This window comes from Rhynchophorus ferrugineus, unplaced genomic scaffold, assembly GCF_030347505.1.
Source record: "Rhynchophorus ferrugineus isolate W39M unplaced genomic scaffold, kcgeb_rfMv2 rfM10, whole genome shotgun sequence".
Classification (NCBI taxonomy): Eukaryota; Metazoa; Arthropoda; class Insecta; order Coleoptera; family Curculionidae; genus Rhynchophorus; species Rhynchophorus ferrugineus.
This window is the reverse complement of record NW_027472589.1, coordinates 18,620,879-18,643,322: the sequence shown is the minus strand read 5'-3', so window position 1 is coordinate 18,643,322 and position 22,444 is coordinate 18,620,879. Positions and strand designations below refer to the sequence as shown.

The following is a 22,444-nucleotide window of genomic DNA, read 5'->3' as shown; positions in this document are numbered from 1 at the left end:
CTACGTAATTTTTCACACTCTTAAGAATCGAAATTTTAGAAATTAGCTTGTCCGAATGTTCCGAACTAATGTATATGTGTTTCGAATATTTTTTGTTCTCGTAAATCATTCTGACATAAATAAACTTCACACCAACACCAAACATAAATATACTAGATGCCTTAACTAATTTCTACAACTAAAATTATTGAAATGAAACACTTCAGTTAAATTCACTTAAACCTTGATTATATTACATCCAACATATGAAATATCGATGTAGCGCTGATACTCATAGCTCTTGACTGCTTATATTACTATTCTATATAACTTATAAAATGTGAAGGAAAAAACTATTAATTTACTCTGAAATACTATTTATTTTTGTGGAAGGCTATTTGTTGAACGACAATACAAAATAACACGAATGATTCTAAAATCTATTCGAACATAAACCAAACTTCTTATGGTTAGACGTCTCACTCATCACTACCATTCAGTCTTAACACAAGCACTTCTCGTTCTTGAATAGACAGTTTTTGTATTCAGGCCTTTATTAGTCACATGATATAGTATATACAGATATCGTACGTCTCTTTCACTATTTTATAGGTTTATGCCGAGTTTTTTATTATTTATTTATTATATAGTCGTCGCCTATTAACCTACAATTTGTCTTTACCATAACTTAAATGTAAATGTAACAGGTCAATTAAAAGTACCGGGGCTGACACATAGATGGCGCTACTAGAATTAAATCCATATGATTTTTTAGTTAGCTCTAAACTTCAAAAGATGCGTGATAAATTTGACAGCTGTCGGATCATTAGTTTGTGAATTATAGCATTTTGAGTTAAGCAACTTTTGTTACTGTGAAAAAAATGGATGAAAAGGAATTTCGCGTGTTGATAAAATATTGCTTCTTGAAGGGAAATAATACAGTTGAAGCAAGAACTTTGCTTGATACCGAGTTTTCGGACACTATCCCAGGAAAATCAACCATCAATGATTGGTATGGTATTGGTATTAGCACCGAAGACGGCGAACGCAATGGACGACCAAAAGAGGTTGTTACCGACGAAAACATTAAAAAAAAATCCACAAAATGATTTTGAATGACGGTAAATTAAATGAAATAGCAGACACTCTAAATATATTAACTGAAAGTGTACATCATATCATTCACGAATATTTGGGTATGAGAAAGTTCTGTGCAAAGTGGGTGTCGCGCGAACTCACTTTTGACCAAAGGAACGACAAGTTCATTCGACAGTCATCTTAGTGGGCTGCACACGATGAACCCGCTCCAAATCATGGGAAAACGTAACAGTCGCCTGGCAAGGTTATGGCGTCTGTATTTTAGGATGCGCATGGAATAATTTTCATTGACTACCTCAAGAAAAGAAGGGCCATCAACAGCGACTATTACATAGCGTTTTGGACTGTTTGAAGGACGAAATCGCCGAAAAACGGCTGCATTTGAAGAAAAAGAAAGTGCTGCTTCACTAAGGCAATGCACCGTGTCACAATTCAGTGAAAACGATGGCAAAAATCCACGAATTGGGCTTCAAATTGCTACTTCGTCTACCGTATTCTCCAGATTTTGCCCCCAGCGATTATTTTCTGTTCTCAGATCTCAAATGTCGAATGGAGAGGCCATCGCCGAAATTGAGGCCTATTTTGAAGCAAAGGACAAATCGTGCTACAAAAATGGTATCGAAAAGTTGGAGGGTTGCTATAATCAGTGTATCACCCTCGAAGGGAGTTATGTTGAATAAAGAAAACTAATTTTGCTAAAAAAATGTGTTTTACTATCGTAGGCCGGGACTTTTAAAATGACCTGTTATATCTATGAGGACGCATTGGACCTATCTTAGTCTCTGGTGTAATAACATTTATGTATTTTTTATTAATCGAACTTTAGTTTTAACACTACACTATAGTGACAGTCGATATCGGAAGGTAACGGTGTAAATAATCAGTCCTGTAGTATCTAGTTACACCTAAAATACTTCTCAGGACTTTGTTCTGGATAACTTTTATTATATTTACGTTACTTTCCTCGTAAAATTTCCATAATGGAATTCCGTATGTCCATATCGGATGCAATGTTTGCTGGTACAATAGCTATTTATTGTGTAACGATAATTTTGAATTTTCAATGAATTTTCCTATATTTGATATTTTTCCTTTTTTAATATTACTTTATTTATATGAAATAATAGCATTATTGATTGTTATTGGTGCTTGTGGAGTCTGATTATACGTGAACTACACATGCCCAGACTAATTTTTGTTAATTTTTCATTTTCGTTTATTGTCATTTGCCTGTTGTAATTCTCGCGTGGCTTTTTCGCAATTGTCTCCAATAGTAAAAATCGCAATGTCGTGATATTGGTAAAGATTTGGCGTCAATGGAGTTATGGTACATCTGGTTCAGATTATTTTATTGTGAACTAGGTTTCTTCTTGTTTGACTCTAAATATTATAGCTGTAATGTTAGATTTTTATAGTTCAGTTCGTTGTTACGGTAACATATTCTGTAGCTGTATGAACCAGGCCGTCATGCCATACCTTATCGAGAGTTTGTGCTATATCTAAGAATATAGCTGAACATATCTTTTTATCTTTTTCAATTACATTTATCATTCCAATACATATTGTATGAACCGTATAAGGTTATTGGGAGTTATATTTAGCAGTCGGTTGTCTTGGAAGCATCACATCAACGATCTTAAATCTTTTTGCTCCAGAGACAGCATTTTTTTTACCGATATTTCATCATCTTCGATTACATTGTTCAACAAACAAATTCAATCTTATCCCTAAAATTTTCACTTCTATTTTCTACCTACCCATGCTTCAACACCTGTCACTCTTCTGCCTTGTATCTGTGGAATTCAATCGATTTGTTTGTTGAATATATTTACGTGTCAAGAAATGATGTAACATTTCCAAATTTCTACCGCCTATATTATCTCGGATTTCATCTAATATAGCATCCATTGGAATTTTTGGCTGCTAGTTTGATTAGAATTATATTTATATCTGATTTGAAGTTGATTGAGAAATTGATTAATAGGAATAACTTATCCTAGTGATTTGTATGCCCCATATGCGTGTTAATGTATTGTATCTCATGTATTGCGGCTTCCCTTTTGTGACAGTTATACATTCCTGGCCGATTACACTCGAATTTAGAAGTGGTAATATTTTTTACCAACATTGGAAGTGGCAATCTTAACATACTATGATTTAATTCTTCTTTCAATATTACATATTTCAAACTTTTCAAACGGGCGAAATTAAAATATGCCTTGTTCAATTATAATGTTGTGGAATGATTTTGATGATGTATATTCACATAAAGTCATCGAGTCATATTTATCTGACTAAGCTGAAACGTAATAGTTCCTGAGTCTACTGTCTTGTCTTTCAGGCAATTTATGGATGTCATCCCAAAGAAAGTGTTTGTACTTTGTGCAAAACTTTTCATGGAGTAATTTTCTAATTTCTTCGAAATTGGCGAACTGCTGCCCTGCAAGCGCGTGTTCACTTTGATGCGAAAAGTTGATAGTAGGACGGGTTAAGGTCTGGAGAGTACAGGGTTGCTATAATATATCCCATCTAAGTGCTTTCGACGCTTCGTTGACAGGTTTTGCTTTATTAGACATCGTTATTGTACTGTATAATCACTTTACCGTGTCTTTGGGCTCATTTTGGAGGTTTTTTGATCAATGCATGGTTTAAATTCATTATTTGTTGCCGGTAGCGATCGCTATTAAGATCAAATTTCAACAGTTTGTAACACACCATACCACTCTGGCCCCACCAAACCCAGAGAATGGTCTTACGACCGAAACGATTTGGCATTTGGTCGATTGTTCGCCTTCGCCAGCTAATATAACCATAATTTTTTTCGTAAGAAAACTTTCAGTTTTCACATCCGTGACTATTCGATTCAGAATTACATATACATAAAAAGTGAAAAAAAAGTTAAAAGTAATATAAACTATACGAGCTTCCTCACAGATAATTCTACTTCAAGGTTATGTTATTGATACGTGGCCAATCCTAGGTATGGGTTTTATCAGACAATTTTTACACAATTTATTGTTAAGAAGATTAATATTTGTACATTTAATAACTCTAGTTTAATATTTCTTTCTTAAATTAATGTTATAATTATTTATAACAACTGTTTTGGTTAATATTGAATTGTATAAGCATTCCATGGCTGAGAAATGTCAATAGAGTATCTGTCAACACAGCGGCGTCGAATCAAATGCCGACCCATTTTTTTATAACATCTTTATTAGATACGCTTAGTACAATCTTAATTTACAACTAATTTATTACTACTTTTCCTATGTACTTGGATTAATTAACAAGCAAGACGGGTCGAGAAAATACATCAATATGTATTCCTCAATTATAAAATTAGAATTATTTATTAATTATTAACTTATAGCTATAGTTTACACTAAATGTATACACTTTATATAAGTTCGTATGGTTTTATTCGCTTCAATCTCCTGACATCCTGCGCGCTGTCTAGCAGTTGTATTGCTTCCACGTTAGTATGATTTAGTAATCTTCTTTCGTGTTTCAAGGCGAAATATTGGATAACTGCGCAAATCCGTTTGATTTCCAGGTAATCGTGCAGTTTTTCGTTGGTTACATAGCGGTAGGCATTGGTAATCAATCGAAGAACCTTGTTTTGACAGCGTTGTATGACTAGTTGATTTGAATTTTTAGTGCAACCCCATATTTGCGCCCCATCCAGGTCCAAATTGGCTTTATAATTGTATTATAGATCAACCTCTTTGATTTTAGATCAAGTTGAGAGTATCTTCCGTTTTATTTTGGTTCTAATGTGTTTTGCTTTTTGTCTAACGTGATGCTTCCAATTTAATCTACCGTCAAGATGGATTTCAAGGTATTTAGCTGATTCTGCTTGAGGAAAAATGCCAAACCATGACTGTCCAGAACACATTGTCTTTGTTGTCAAAATCACCGCTACTGAAACATCCTAAAATATTTAAAACATTGCCATACGCTTTACAGGACATTGGATAATTTTGAGCCGATTTTTTCTTCAGCTAGAAGTTAAAAGTAAAATTTCTTATTGGCAACATACAAATTCAGAGATTTTCAACGTATTGAAAAAAAATTGTTTATACTTCGAAGAAATGACACATACTGAAAAGTGAAACCTGTCAGTGAGGCTTCAACATGAAGTTGGTTACAAATGTACCCTATGCGAATTGAGACACTGTAACACCATCTGTCGAAAATCCCTTAAAATTAATTTGTCGGCCTGATGTTAGTTTAAAGAAATATACAAAGAATTAAAAAAGTTCTAAACTAAACCTTTGGAAATCCCTGAAACCATTGAATACTACACCAGCTGTTTTGTTATACATAAATGCCATGTTTATATTTTTTCTTTGGAAAGTATCTTTGATATCCTGTATATTTCTATTTAATACTATTAAATACAATTATGTACTTTGGGTAGATCAAGCTGAAAGGGAAGTAACTTTTGCAGTTTTTATAGCAGTAAGCCAACATTATTCTTAACTGTAAATCGGGCAGCGTCTTATTTAAAGTTTCATATCTATTACAGTTTCATACATATTTCCCTTTAATAGTCTTTAGTAGATCAATAGTATATTACACCACAAGGACCCAAAGTTGAATTTTCGGCTCTGCTTCGGCTTCGCCTCGAGAATCATGCTAAGCAGGACCGAGATTTCAACTTTTTCCCGTGTGGTGTATACGATTTTTTTTTCATAGCCGGTCGAAAGTACGTTATTAATTTAACTTTAAATTTTGATGAGCATGTTTTACCCCGACATCAATAGACTTCTTCGGCAACGTATGTGTATTTATTATCAATCGCGCTTCTATCAAAATTTCATACAAAATCTTCCTCCTCTGTGGATTCATTAGATGATAACGTATTCTTATTTTTTTCTGGATTATTGAATCGAATGACGACAAAACAACATTGATGATTATTTTTAAGGTTAGAGGTAGCAAAGTTAATGACAGCGGTAAGCAATTTGTTGTGGTGACAGAATAAATAGTCCCTAGTTACGAGTATAAATACAGATAAGAAATTCTTTCCTCCAACCGTTATAGAGGGCGCTGGTGTACTTCTCACAAGGAGTAAATCTTTCCTGATATTAGGGACGAAAGTACGTTATTAATTTAACTTTAAATTTTAATGAGTATGTTTGACCCCGACATCAATAGTCTTCTTCGGCAACGTATATGTATTTATTATCAATCGCGCTTCTATCAAAATTTCATACAACATCTTCCTCATCTGTGGAGTCATTAGATGATAACGTATTCTTATTTTTTTCTGGATTATTGAATCGAATGACGACAAAACAACATTGATGATTATTTTTAAGGTTAGAGGTAGCAAAGTTAATGACAGCGGTAAGCAATTTGTTGTGGTGACAGAATAAATAGTCCCTAGTTACGAGTATAAATACAGATAAGACATTCTTTCCTCCAACCGTTATAGAGGGCGCTGGTGTACTTCTCACAAGGAGTAAATCTTCCCTGATATTAGGGACGAAAGTACGTTATTAATTTAACTTTAAAATTTAATGAGTATGTTTGACCCCGACATCAATAGTCTTCTTCGGCAACGTATATGTATTTATTATCAATCGCGCTTCTATCAAAATTTCATACAACATTTTCCTCATCTGTGGAGTCATTAGATGATAACGTATTCTTATTTTTTTCTGGATTATTGAATCGAATAACGACAAAACAACATTGATGATTATTTTTAAGGTTAGAGGTAGCAAAGTTAATGACAGCGGTAAGCAATTTGTTGTAGTGACAGAATAAATAGTCCCTAGTTACGAGTATAAATACAAATAAGAAATTGTTTCCTCCAACCGTTATAGAGGGCGCTGGTGTACTTCTCACAAGGAGTAAATTTTCCCTGATATTAGGGTCGAAAGTACGTACTTTCGACCGAGGTTTAAAAAAAAGTATGTTTATCTTATATGTCTGTTAAATTTTTATTCTGGTTAGTTCTTGACTTTTTACGTCAGTTCTTTACTATTTGAAAAAGATGATAATTTGATAATTGTTAAAATTTAACGTAGGTAGTCGTTACGTAATTAACACTTGTACAGATTTGTTGCTGGCGAGTATTTTTAGTTTAAGTCGAATAGTATGTACACGTACATAAAAGTATTATTAACAATTTTATTCGACAGTGACAATGATAAGTTGAATAACTAAAATTATAAAACATATATTCCAAATTATTCAAAAGCAAAATGTCCAATAAAATATATTTGGATCGCCCGATTTTTTTTAGTAGACGAATTTGATGAAAAAACAATAGAGAATAAAGGAAATATCTTATAGAAATTTCATTTTTCCAGCTTACTATTTCTAATCAAAATATGAAAGGTACAACATCAAACAAACCATAAGCAACAATATTCTTAATCTCACTTACAAAATAATATAATATTCAGTCAACTAAAATATAAATATACTATGATAATTCCAAATACTAGATATAAATAATCAAGTAATATAAGAGTCAAGGTCAGTGCCAAGGTTAAAACAAAAATGGCTCCCGTAGTTCGAGGAATGCAACACTTATATTCAACATAAAAAAACAAATTTGTTTAAAATTATACATAAAAATTAAAAACAAAGCTTAGAATTATATAAAGTACACGAACTTTTTTACAGGCAATTCTACTTCGAGGTTATGTTATTGACGGATGGCCTCCTACGTATGGGGTTTTGTATTGGACAATTTTTACACAATTTCTTGTTAAAAAAATCTTATCCAATAACCTTTGCAGTTTCGCATTTGTTAATTTGTTGGTCTACCAGAACATTCTTTGTGTTGCCATCGACATCACTACTTTTGAATTGTTCAAGCCACGCCTGACATGCTTTTAAAATTTGGACATCGTGGTTCATCGTAAGTGTCTACCTGCAAACGATGCCTTTCAGCGGCTTTTGTAATGTGTGTCGCAAATGCACGTTTTCAGGCATTAAACTTGACCTTTTCAAAGTAGTATGCATCTATGAAGGTATTACTTTCGCCAAATATAACATGTATCGCTCTTAAGCTTGATGCCAGTAGAATAAAATGACATATGTGTTAAATCATAACATTGCATAATTAAGCTTAGTTAGGCATCTGTAAGAAAAACAATGACAACAGCAATGACTTTTCGGCACACCTGGTATTCACAAGTCAATGATTTATCCATTACTGCTTCACTACATAGTATAAAACAAAGTCGCCTTTTCTGTCCCTATATCCCTATGTGCGCTTAAATCTTTAAAACTACGCAACGGATTTTGATGCGGTTTTTTTCAATAGATAGAGTGATTCAAGAGGAAAGTTTATATGTATAATACATGCATAATATACTAAGGCAACATTGCTAATTTTAGAGGTTTCTAACGTGATGTCGTAAATTAACCTATTTTTTAAGCTTATTTCGCAATTAGCAAAAACGCTGCCTAACCCTACGAGTTAGATCAAATTAATGTACTACAGTATTGTACACCATAAAAAGGTCTACAAAAAAGTCCCCGATGGTATCTGTTTATCTTTTAAGGATAACCCACATTAACCATTTTTATTGTTTACTTTTTACGTGAGAAAATGGCTTATTTACGAAGCTATTTTAAGCAATACGGCATTAATCCTTATCGAATTAAGTACCTTAAATACAGTGTGCAATTAATATAGATCAATATGGTTCCTTACAGCATGTAAATTAAACATATATTTTCGGAGATATTACAAATTTAAAATTTGGGTTTAAAAATGTGTAATTTAATAAAAATTGCATGAATTTAGATATTCCAAAGATAGCAGGAAATCTTCATAGTAAGGATAGGGGAAGAGGAATTGTTTTACTCCAAATTTAATTCGTGCAGGCCAAGGGCAGTAATGAATGAACCAAAAATACTGGATCGATTTTAATCATGTTTTCATTGAGTGACATAGGCATATATATTTTATGCCCGTGCAAAGTCGAAGCGGGCCGCTATGTTTTTATATACAACGTTCATATTTTTTCTGTAGTGTATTTAATTTAGTATCAGCATTGCACCCGTGCGAAGCCGGGGCGGGTTGCTAGTACTATTTAAAATCAAAACAAGAACGGCACAACAAGAAATAGACTGTAAACAATGACTTTTCTAATTTACGTATAATATAATAAAATACTTAAGCTAACTTAATGTAAACTCAAATAAAATATAAATATAATAAGGCAATAAATATAGTATAACAATAAATATAATAAAATCCTCAGCAAAATCCTCGGCAGTCTCCCCTCCCCCCCTTCCACGGATTTTTATCCCGTCTCTTTCTGGTTTCACAAATAACGAGGTACAACGTCGTTGGGCCCAGGAGGCCAACCAAGTATGGGCTGCAAAATTTTAGAAATGCCTTAACAGGAAAAAATACAGAGGCCACGGATTTCTATGAGAAATTGATTTTCTACATAGAATATAGTCTATGCTAAGTTTAGTGTTACTCACCCAATAACCATTACTACTTCGGTATGGGTGCTGACGTGTGCTGTCTGGATAGAACCTCTACTTCGTTGTGGTTGTGTTTGTAGTCCTCTATTTGTGTTCTTTTTTAAATTTTATATACACTATTTATACTTTTAGCCCCGTTGTTTGTGTTATTAATTTTATTTACTTATTAATTTATCATTTCATATATATATTTTATGTATGTCCCCATCCCCTTTATATCACCGTACTATTGTATAGACGCGAAATGACTATATAATAGTAAAAATATGTATAAAAAATAAATAATACGGTAATAAATATTATATAATAGTACCAAAACACAGATATAAATAATCAAGTAGTGCAAGAACTTTTACCAGTACCAGGGTCAAAATAAAAATGGCTACCGTAGTTCATCGCATTCTACCTCTGGATTCCTTGGGCTTGAATCTTTACATATTGTAATACAAAAATTTTTGATAACATATATATTTAATATTAAAGAAAAACAAATTTCCTTAAATTTACACATAAAAATTAAAAAAAAATTACTTAATTCAATATTATAAACTACACGAATTTCTTCACAGATAATTTTATTTCAAGGTTATGTTAGTGACAGAAGGCCAATCCTACGTTTTGCGTTAGAAAATTTTTACACATTTTATTGTTAAGAAAATCTTATTTTTCCCATTGTTTATATATTTAATAAGCTCCATTTAATTTTTTCTTCATTAAAATAATGTGATAATGATTTGTAATAATTAGTTTTGTTAATTTTCAATAAGCTTTCCGTGACTCAGAAATTTCAGTAGAATATCTGTCAACACAGCAGTGTTGAAACAATTGCCAAACCATAATGTTAAAACCGTCCAGGCTTCGGATAAGATTCTGCGCGATTATCAAGTTTTATAAAGTTTTATATTTAGTCGTACGGTCGCGATTTTAATTTGGCAATGACATCCGCACTTCGACGCAATCATCGCTCGGGATATCGGGGGATATTTCGGAGCCAAAATCTACGAGGACGGATTATTAAAAATAGTCCGAATTTCCTCGCCGCTCTGGCGAAATCCCCAAAATAACTCAGTCTGTGCTCGGTCCGTGTCCAGCCAACGTTACGCGCTCCCCCTTCGGCGATGACGCCGCGTCCCTCTTGCGCAACGGGTCCTCGATAGAACCCACCCCTCTCGGCCGGTCGCGGCGCCATCCTTCGCGGTGCCGTTTTTTGATCTGCGAACAATCCGCGAAATGGAAAGTGAAAGAGTCGGGCAGCGTAGGCGGCGATCGTCGTTTTCCGGCAGAACCGACAACCTCCGCTCGTTGTCCGAAGGTAACCGACCGAAGCCGAGCAAGCGAAACGTGTCGCGGGATAGCTCGACGGGATCGAGCGTCACCTCCATGGACGTGCGGTGCGCATGTCAGTATTTCCAGTCTACGTCGCTGTTGCCGGATCGCAAAAATTTCGTCGGCGTCAAGCCGCCAGTGAGTGTTAACAATGTGCCGGTTAATGTTTGCACTGCTCCGGTAAAGAGTGTACACTTTCGGTACGTTTATTTGTTTCTTTTTAATTAATAATATTTGGGTTATTTACCAATAAACATACCGTGAAATAATATTGGGATTTTAAAAATAAATGTGTGGTTTTATTGTAAAAAACGAAGTTTAATATTAGGTCTATAAATTAGTTTTAAATGCTTTTTTTGAAGCTTTATTGTGCAAAATGTGTACAATGTATTTTATTCATAATATTTTTCATCAATAATAGCGGCTTCTTCTAATTTTTAATATTTCCAAGTATGATTTTACCGATTTTGTAAGATGTGGTCAAGCATTGTCTTTCTGAAGAATAATATTGTTATATCTTTCCTCGTATTCCGGCCGTTTTTTCGCGCAGTAATCTGTTCAAACGCATCAGATGTGGTCGATAGCGATCCCCATTAATGGTTTCATTAGGTTTTAACAGATCATAGCCACGCCGAGTTGCCATACGAACCAAGTACCGACAATTAGCTTGGACATATGTATATTCAGCTTTACCGTTGATATTGATGTACCAGGTTGTTCCCATGTTTCTTTACCAGTAACAATACGATGCAAAGAGTATTTCCGATTTTGTCGCTGAAGCAGCATTTCTTGGATTTAATTCATACGACACAAAATATCCAAGTTTTGGATCATTTTCATTTTTTTCAAGTTACTGGATATATTTTCTTGTGTCACTCCCAACAATTCTGCATAATCTTACTGTGTTTTACATAGATCATCATTGAGTAATGCCTTCTAATCACACAGCATTTGATAAGAAGTGAGTCTTTTTATTCGATACAAATTCATACATTTACAACGCAATGAAAATGATATGACATTGACGTTGAAAAGTGAAGTCTGCCAGTGAGGCTTCCACATGAAGTTGGTTGCTAATGTTCCTGATGCGATTTAATACCCAGTACATCAGTATACCTGTGTTGTAAATCCTTAAATGTTGTAAATCAAAATGCATGATTTTAGAGCACAAGCTTGGCATGTACATTTGCAAGACACATGTGAACATCTTAATATCAATTAGCGTTGGAAACTATAGACTAAAAACAGCCGAAACAGTCGATAGTAAAAAAGTAGTCCAATGAAAGTAACTAATGTTTTAGTTAAATGTACGTTTGATTGTTTCTTCTATTCGTGACATAAGACGGATATGTACAAATTCCTTCCCATATCAATTTTGTGAGAGGAAAGGACGGCAAGGGGCAGCGTAAATTCAATTTTATATTTTATTCTTACGGTGAATGTATTAAAAAATGGAATAACTGACCTCAAATATGCTTAACAATGAGATATAATGTAAATATATTTGTTTATTACTATTTCATTTCAATGTGTCCTTACCAATCTTTTTTGTATTTCTTAACTATATCATAAGTGAAAAAGAATAGGAGGGAGATAATTTCCATGCTGTATTATTTTGCAAAAATATAATTTCATTTTTATATTTTTTAGTAACATATCATAATAAATATAATAATACATAGATAATATGATGAAATATTTGATTAATTTAGACTATTATTTAATTACATATTAATAAGATAATAATTTTAATTATAATTTATTAGGAATATTATCAATTTATTATTCATTGAAACTTCAGTGAAGTTTTAACAGTGTAAAGGCTTGAACAATAACATATGTTATGTACAGTTATGTATACAGTCAATATACATATCATTATATACATTAAAACGTGTTTTACTATTTGTCAGTCAAAATTTTATTACGTTTACACAAATTCTGCCAATATTAATGTAATGCAATCATATAGATGACAATAAAAGGATATTTTCGTGCGTGCAGATTGAACAGTACTACTCATGGGCATTTATTCTAAACTAGCTTGACATTTTTCACAGCCATACATTGTAAACAAGAGTTGTGGTTAGGAAGTTATTTATAGGTTAATTTTATGTTTACAAAAACCGAGGAGGTTTAAGTATTATAATGTATGAAAGTAATTTTGTAACAGTCATTTTGTAGATTGCTATGGAATATATGGATAGCTTACGTTGGATAATAAGAAAACCGAGTTTGTTTGAAGATCATAGTAAAGTAGTAAAAAATTAATAAATAAAACATTATAACCTCAACAAATTTTTGTAAACATAAAATTAATCTAATAATTACTTCCTTACCATTACTTTCATAAATAACAATGTGTTTTTTAGCTAGTTTAGAGTAAATGGGCATGAGCAGCTCTGGCCTATTTGCACTGTCGGTTAATCGGCAATGTCCTTTAACTGTCGTCTCAATCATATTAAGCATATATTCGGCAGATTCTTTCAAGGTCATAACTAGAAGGGCAAAACCGGTTCTTGTCGATTGAAGTAGTCGAATAGAACAGTCGAAAGTAAAAATAAATCAATCATTTTAATACGATATTTGTCAACATTAATATCAATCTTGACAAATATTTGATTAATTTGACAAATAATCGATTTTGATCTCAAATTTTAAGACAAAAGGCTATCTTCAAAATGCTCTTTTGTACTATTTCAGAATTTATTGGACTTGGTTTAAAATCGGTTAAAATCGAAAACATTTTAAATGATATTGAATTAAAAATAGTTGATAGACAAAACATAATGTTTTATCCAGTTAAAGTAAACAAGAATTACAAGACGTAAAAAGCTAAAAATAATGCACAATGTATCACTGGTACTTTTAAATATTTGACTGCAACATAGCATTACATATTTTTTGTGCTTATTTTTTATTTTTATTTATTTAAGGAATTAGTTTTTAAAATTATTCTATCAGTATAGAATTTAATATAAAACTCAAAATAATAATTAAGACTAATGATATTGGTTATGTTATTTGTCATTGATGTCGCAGAAATAGAATTGCCCAAGGAAAACCACATGATAATGTTCAGCAACATGATGTAAGGTCTAACTCAATATAATTATCAAAAACTGATAACAGATAAATTGATACAAAATAGAAAATAAAGACTTTAAGGTAAAAATCTTTGGTATATATTTGCATGAATATAAGATGTGGTTTTATCAGGTTGTTGTTGTTTCAATAAATCTGCGATAATTATTTCAAATAGAAATAGAAAAATAGTTTTATAGTTTTAGAAATGACTATAGTTATCTATATACAGTGAATGGATAAAATAATATATACACCTGACATATACACGATATTTATTTATTAATAATATATTTGCTTTGAAAACAGATACAATTTTTCGTGAAATAGATTCGTAGAGTGTCTGAAGAGTATAATATTTAATATATTGATATTTTTAAGAAAAAATAAAAATAGTGAAATATTAGCCTAAAAAATGTATATATTTTCTAGATGTATTAGAGTAGTGATATTTTTGATGAACCTTTAAAATTAAGCATCAAAATTCATTAAAAATTTAAAGTTAAATATCAATTTTGGTACATTAAAAAAAACATTGAAATATATCGGCTAAAACAATATCGATATATCGATGTTTTTTCGGCATCCCTACGAATGATATACTGTTTCCAGAACCATACTAGCTGTTCTGTGCTTATCGCACATCATTAATTGATTGAAATTATTAAAATTCAAAATGGATTGACTGTTATTTATGTTATGAATCTGAAAAAGCTGCTTGGAAACATTTAAATACCTCATGAGCAAAGAGAGCAGACGATTCTTTTTATTATTGAATTTAGTTAATCTATATAAGGATAAAACTTTTGCATAGGTCGTGCTTTGGTTTCACGGCCAAATATATCTTCCGATAAAGCATACAAATTAAATTAGTTTGTTGTTTTTACAAAAATGTAAAATGTAATTTTATGTGATTAAACTATTCTTAGTTCTTTTCTGTTTAGTAATCATAAATATGAAGAAAGATCTTATACCAAAAGATTCTTTCTCCGTTTTAACAAGCTTTAATTGTGCCAAATTTCTTGCTTCAGCTGATTAATATATTTTGATTAAACAATTTTTCTTTTTAGTGATCACGAATATGAGCTCATTAATCCGCCAGATGATGTGACGACAATCGTTCCGGAAGTAACCGTGATAGAGACGAACAACGAGCCGAAGGTCGTCATCAGTGCAACTGAGATCTTGGACAGTCCGATTGAGGAGCCCAAAAAGAAACCCTTCTTTAGCCTGGCTCGTTTCCAAAAGGAAAAGACGCCAGCCCGCGAGGAGCAAGACAACGTATCGGAGGAACCCAGCCTGGACGTGGAGGACAACAAGCCCGCCGAGGGACCCAGCAAGCTGCAGGTAAGCAACATGCTTTAGTCAGTAAACATTCCGGCAAAATTAAAACTGATTCTCTTCAGACCGCGTTCAAGCAGAAAACCGACCAGTTGAAGAACAAAACGAGCGAGTTATGCACGAAAGTGCGTAACATGAAGAAGCCCCACATCAACATGCCCAAGGCTCCCGAATTCAAGAGGCCGCAGTTCAAGAAACCGGAGTTTAAGAAGCCCCAATTCAAGAAACCGGAGTTCAAGAAGCCCCAGTTCAAGAAGCCCGATTTCAAGAAGTTCAAGATAGACGCTCCGAAAATCAACTTGCCGAAGATTCCGGATACGGCAACTATTCATTTGCCCAGCTGGTCTGGAAAGAAGACTATACAGAAACAAACAATAGAGACCAGGCAGTTGTCGACTGAGTCTAATGCAGGTAATCTATTAGCTCTACGACATACTTTAGAGATTCTTCAGTAAACATGTTTCATTTAAACATATTATATTATCTGTTGTTTCCAATGGGTTTACACTATATCTCCGGTAAGTAATGGATAGGCTTCATAGCCGTTGAATGTTGTGAATGGTGGCCACAAATTGTACTTAGATGATGTTCCCTCTGTTAAGTAACTTCCTATTGCATGTTCAGGAAAGATTTCAGCCGAGGGCATTGGGATTTCAATTTCAAGGTCAAGTTTCGTCATGCCATTCATGTCATGTATGACTTTCCTGATTTTCTTCTCAGTAACTAAACTTTTCTGACCAAGTTTTTGCAGTTTTTATTGCTGCATAAGCGGTAACTCATGATGTTTATTGAGTACACTGGACATAGCAGTATCACTACATAGTATAAAACAAAGTCGCCTTTTCTGTCCCTATATCCCTATGTGCGCTTAAATCTTTAAAACTAGGCAAACGGATTTTGATGCGGTTTTTTTTCAATAGATAGAGTGATTCAAGAGGAAGGTTTATATGGATAATACATGCATAATATACTAACGCAACATTGCTAATTTTAGAGGTTTCTAACGTGATGTCGTAAATTAACCTATTTTTTTAGGCTTATTTAGCAATTAGCAAAAACGCTGCCTAACCCTACGAGTTAGATCAAATTAATGTACTACAGTATTGTACACCATAAAAAGGTCTACAAAAAAGTCCGCGATGGTATATGTTTATCTTTTAGGGATAACCCACATTAACCATTTTTATTGTTTACTTTTTACGTGAGAAAATGGCTTATTTACGAAGCTATTTTAAGCAATACGGCATTAATCCTTACCGAATTAAGTACCTTAAATACAGTGTGCAATTAATATAGATCAATATGGTTCCTTACAGCATGTAAATTAAACATATATTTTCGGAGATATTACAAATTTAAAATTTGGGTTTAAAAATGTGTAATTTAATAAAAATTGCATGAATTTAGATATTCCAAAGATAGCAGGAAATCTTCATAGTAAGGATAGGGGAAGAGGAATTGTTTTACTCCAAATTTAATTCGTGCAGGCCAAGGGCAGTAATGAATGAACCAAAAATACTGGATCGATTTTAATCATGTTTTCATTGAGTGACATAGGCATATAAATTTTATGCCCGTGCAAAGTCGGAGCGGGCCGCTATGTTTTTATATACAACGTTCATATTTTTTCTGTAGTGTATTTAATTTAGTATCAGCATTGCACCCGTGCGAAGCCGGGGCGGGTCGCTAGTTTCCTATAAGAGCTGCAACAGTGTATTCTTCAGAACTCTTTAAACGTGTGGCTGAGGATGCGATTAATAGGATGAGAATTGAGAATGATTATTCGTCTCCGTCTTGCCATTGCTAGTTTTTTTCACACAATACGTCGCTGAATTTGTTGAATTGATATGGATAGATATCTGAAATAGCAATTTCATTCTTTGTTGGTCCCAACAAATACACAGCAAGAGTCGTGTCGACGTGGATCTCTCTCTAGTAGATAGATAGTCATAGTAGAGAATTTTCCATCGCTAGTTACAATATTCCACAGAAAACTCTTTTTTTACCTGGTAAGATATGAAACCGCTAAAAAGACTTGAAATTGCATTTTCGGTTAATTCTTATAGTATTTCCTTTCCTTTTGGGATCTTTGCCATGTTGGATCTAGCCCACTGTAAGTAAGCACTTGGAAGTAGTTGATTCATTAACTGCTAAGTTGCTCGACTATTCTTTGAGATTTTGGGCTGGGTTTTCGTCTAATAAGTTTTTGTTTTCGATCATTTCTGGTTCTCTAGCTGTTCTTGGCCGAAAAAGTATCAAAAACCGAGCAGTGTTATCGTAGTTTTCTAAAAGTGGTTGATGGGTTTTGGGAGCAGATTTCTTCAAATCAACAATGCATGTAATTAATATCGAAAATGTAATATTTGGTGTTTTGTATACATTGTATATTGAATAACTCAATAATACTAAATGGAAAATTGTTATTTATGTGGAAAAATTTCATAACCATCTGTTAAATTTAACAATTAGGTAAGGTTGTGACAGGTCAATTGAAAAGTCCCCGGCCTACCAGAGTAAAACATATTTTTTTGGTAAAATTAGTTTTTTTATTCAACATAATTCCCTTCAAGGGTTATACGTTGAATATAGCGACTCTCCAATTTTTCGATACCATTTTTGTAGTAAAATTTGTCCTTTGTTTTCAAAATAGGCCTCAGTTTTGATATGATGTACATCTTCAGTTGATATCTTTAGAGTGTCTGCTATTTCATTCAAGTCGGTAATAACCACTTTTGGCCGTCCACTGCGTTCACCGTCTTCGGTGTTCATTTCACCACGTCTAAACTTAACATACCAATCCTTGATAGTTGACTTTCCTGGGGCGGTGTCCGGAAACTCGGCATCAAGTCAAGTTTTTACCTTTTACTTTTTTTTATAATTGTATTTTTCCTTTTAAAAAGCAATAAGCGACTAAGAGAAAAGGATGGCCATTTTACTATAGTAATCGTCCTGAGTTCAAGTCCCTCTTGAATAAGTATGTAAGCATACATTTTAAAATATTTAAAAAATCATTGGGCATTCTTATGATATTTTTCGTTTAATACTTTAATAGCTGAAGCTGCGCCTAATAGCTGAAGAGTTCCTCTAACCAGTCTCCAGAAGTGCGTACTAAAGCACCTTCTATGCCTGAACTGATACACCGAAGAGCATTCTTTAAGCTAATTTCTAGTTTTTGTGTCGATTTACCGGTTTATCTGAGATTCTCAAACAAATTAACACTTTGTGATTCTTGTAAAAAATATATTTTTTATCACCTTTATCAATTTCCCACAAAAAATTCTTTTGTGTTGTTGGATAATCAGCGAACAAAGATTGGGACTGCAGAGTTGTCTATGAAGTCTTTTTAGCAGGTCGTCACTTTTATTCGTTAGAATAAATAGTTTTCAAGTAAATTAACAATTGTTTAAATTTGTTTTAATTTCTTTATTTTACGTTTTCTTAAACATGTTTCATAACTGACACACTCAGTAGGATTTACATTTCAATTAACCAGTATTCGATTAATAAAAGAGTTAATAAAAGTTCATTGATATAGGCAGTAAATTTATACAAATCAAGCAAATAATTATATGATTATTATGTGTATTGCATGAATAATTCAATAATAATGTACTAAATGTACTGTTATTTTTGTTATAACATTTAAAATAGTTAGGTTGCCTGACAGTTGTTTATATTGATACCATATAAATTTCTGGTCAAAATATTTGCAAGCTCAATATAATATATAATTCCTGCTAATTCATTAATAACAAATGATCGCCCGGTGATCAAAATTCGGCCATAATTTATTAAGTTAAATGAGTAAAAAGAATCGTATAAATATTTTTATTTAATTTTAAAATTATGTGTTTGAAAAATATATTACATCTAATCTCCATTAAAGTACAAACGTAACCTATTGATAAGTTTGAATTGCTACCTCACTGAATATTATAACAGAACTGAAAATAATTATATATATAACATTAACAGTTACATATTTTATTGCTTCAATCGTTAAACACATTAAATTTTATCAACAGTATAAAATGTTTACCAAATCACAAATCTATAGTACAATGATATAAACTGAATTACTGTTCCCAGAACCATATCTACTACTGTAAGTTCATAAGCTAGAATATTTGCTTTAGCTGTTCTATACTCTTCACACATCATAATTGATTAAAGTTAATCCAAGTTCATTGATATTGTTTGGGCAAAAATATCGCAATTCAAGCTGTAAGGTCAACAAAGCGGGATTTAAAGTGCTCGAAGACCACTAACCATGAACTATTACAATTAGGAAACATCCATGCTTTGAAAAATAGCCCTAGTTCATGTATTGTTTCCATGTCGCCATCGGAAATTAATTGTGTGACGTCAACGATGAAGTTGGATTGAGTTAACGTAGCTTGATGGAATTTGTTCATAAGATTGCAGTTTAGAGTATTCAGTATCCAGAACTATAGACATTTGGGTAAAAACTATTCAATGATATTCAGAAGATCATCAAAGGTCAACTGGCGAACGAAACTATAGTCGATACTCATTAATAATTTAAGTAAGCTGTCCAGACGAGACAATAATTCACGATTAGGGGGTATTGTATAGCGCAACTGATACTGTCCTGGTTGTTAGAAAAAAAAACGTGTTTATATCTGAATATGGGATGTGATGAGTGAAGGGTTTAAAGTATAAGGGTTTCATTTGTGTACCTATAGGTGTTTTAACAAGTCGTCACTTCTTTACATAAAAATAAAGTAGTTTTTAAATAAATTAAATATGCTTTTTGAAACCCTAAAAGTTTCATAACTTTTATATTTTAATCTAGCTTCTATTTGGTCGATGCATCTGGGACCCACATTTCTAGTTTTTCAAAATTTCCTACTTGGCGCTGTTTGATTGGCTCCTGGGTGAGCTACAATCTTTTATTACCGAATCTTCATTCAACAAAGCTTGTGATTATACATCTCTAAATATTCCAATCTGCCCTAAACCTCTAATCTATCTCTATGTACACTGGTCGGTACTAAGAATATTACATATTGATTACCATGTTTTGTCATTTTTTTTTATTAGCTGGAATATAGTGTTGAATGTAAAGTTGTATTCGATCGTTTCATCAAAGACCACCAAGCTATTTTTACAATATTTTAAGTATATAGTATATGCATTTAGAAGACCATTCTAAATTTAGTGGGTTATTTTTCGCCTACAATTCCGCAATATTCGAAGTTATTGATTCATTATTCTTTAGGTTTTTACTTATCTTTGCAAAAAATGTAGTTTAAATATTTTTATTTTTATCAATATCTTTATTTTTCATTTTCGAGATGTGAGGATAATCTCTTTGTACAATGCTTGGTGAATACAGTGAATAAGTTGATCTAAATGAGAGAGATCTTTCAATGGTATTTTTTAGACAGGCTTGTGACGGCTACTTGTTGATACTTTTTTAATATAAAATACGTATCTAGTTGGATTAGTTTTAATTAATTTGTAAATATCTACCTGAGGTATCAATAAAAAAAATTGTACCATCCTGTATACCAGGTGTTTTCTTTATGTTTGCTTAATACAACGTGGAAAGTGATTTGTCCATTCTATGATACATACAATGTATGTCGTCCAAATATCTATTCTAGGTAGAAGATTTTAATTTGATTCTGCTTAGTGCCTTTATTGAATATTTTATGAAGATATTGGATAAGATGGAGGTATGGGTTAACTCATAGCAGTACCAAATATTCATGAAACTTGTTATGGACTGGAGTTCTTCTGATGTACATGAAATCTTTTATATAACATTTTTATGGTGTACCAAAATGTATAGTATTTCTTTAATAAAGCTGCTTCGCATTGGTTTTATCAAATCTTTTACACAATGCATATATACATATCCATCTTGTATGTACAGTTTCCGATAACAATTCAATTTAAGAAATCCTTAATTTTTTCTCTTTCTCTTAAAAAAGTAGAAATTATATCCCAACCTGCAACAGTTCTTGAATTAATATGGCTAAACCTTTTGTTTCATTTATGTTTTCTTAAATATATAGTTATATATGATATTATTTCGTATATCTCACATATGTCTCATACATTGGTTCCAAGTTCGCTTAAGTTTACTTAAACTTTGGGTTTAAAATCCGAAAGTTGGGTTTAGTCTGTAAATTGACTAATTTATTAATTTATCACATGATTTATATACTATTTACAGCGAAGTATAAATTCATCTTCCATCTAATTACTCCATTACTTTCGATTTTTATAGTCAGATACTTAAGTGCATTTACTTGTTTTATTTTTATATCCATAATTTGAATATTTTTTATTTCTGTATCTGCTGTATCGGTACATTTGAGAGAGATGACTCTATATCAAATTTCTAAGTCAATAATTTTGCATATTTTCTGCTTATAGTATCCTTTTGTAAATTATCAGTTTTTACAGTTTCAAAGTGTGTACCCTTCGTTATTGGCTATATCTGTTTCACTGATTCATTATCTAGTCTTATCGTCATGGTGATTAAGTAGTGATTACTTCCTATTTCTGCTCCACGTCTCACTATTGCCTACACAATATCTCTCCTGTTTTCCCTTTCTATCAATGTATAGACAAGATTGATCATTTCTGCTTTTTTACTTTTTTACTTTGTATATTGTATAGTGATGGTAGTGTAAATATATATGAGTTCTCTTATTATCAAAGAATTTATTTGTAGTTATCATATTCAGAAGATAAAAATTAAATTTTTTTACCTTTGGCATTTCTGATATCTTCTCCGACTGTTGTTGTTGATATGTAACTACACTGTTTAATTTTACTTTTGTTGACAGTTTGACTCGGCAGAATAAATTAATAATGAATAAGATCACGGTTTTTACGCCTTACTATATCTCGATACCCAGTAGTACTTGGTTTTATCTTGGCACAATAAATATTTCGGATTGGCACTGCCATGGATCTACTTCGCCTTTGCTTTATTTTCATATTATAAATCAATCTTTAAAAATAATCTGATGTAGAAATTACGTAGTTTTATGTTTCTCTATATAAACAAAGCTTCAAAGAAGTGTATTTACAGGATTTCTTTAAAAACAAAGACTAGGTTTCCATGATAATGTTTTAGAGAAATTGCTATGCCTTGTTTAAGAATTAC

General features: G+C 32.4%; 1 protein-coding gene across 3 annotated transcripts in view; it reads left to right on the top strand.

Annotated features, from left to right (window-relative positions):
* The window catches only part of LOC143203812 (uncharacterized), a 77,440-nt gene that overhangs the window by 31,329 nt on the left and 23,667 nt on the right, over positions 1-22,444 (top strand). For all 3 annotated transcript variants that reach the window (XM_076416101.1, XM_076416100.1, XM_076416102.1), the window contains 2 exons: positions 15,027-15,303; positions 15,363-15,708. In XM_076416101.1, the coding sequence (XP_076272216.1) occupies positions 15,027-15,303; positions 15,363-15,708 (623 nt within the window). The remainder of the gene's footprint in view (positions 1-15,026; positions 15,304-15,362; positions 15,709-22,444) is intronic.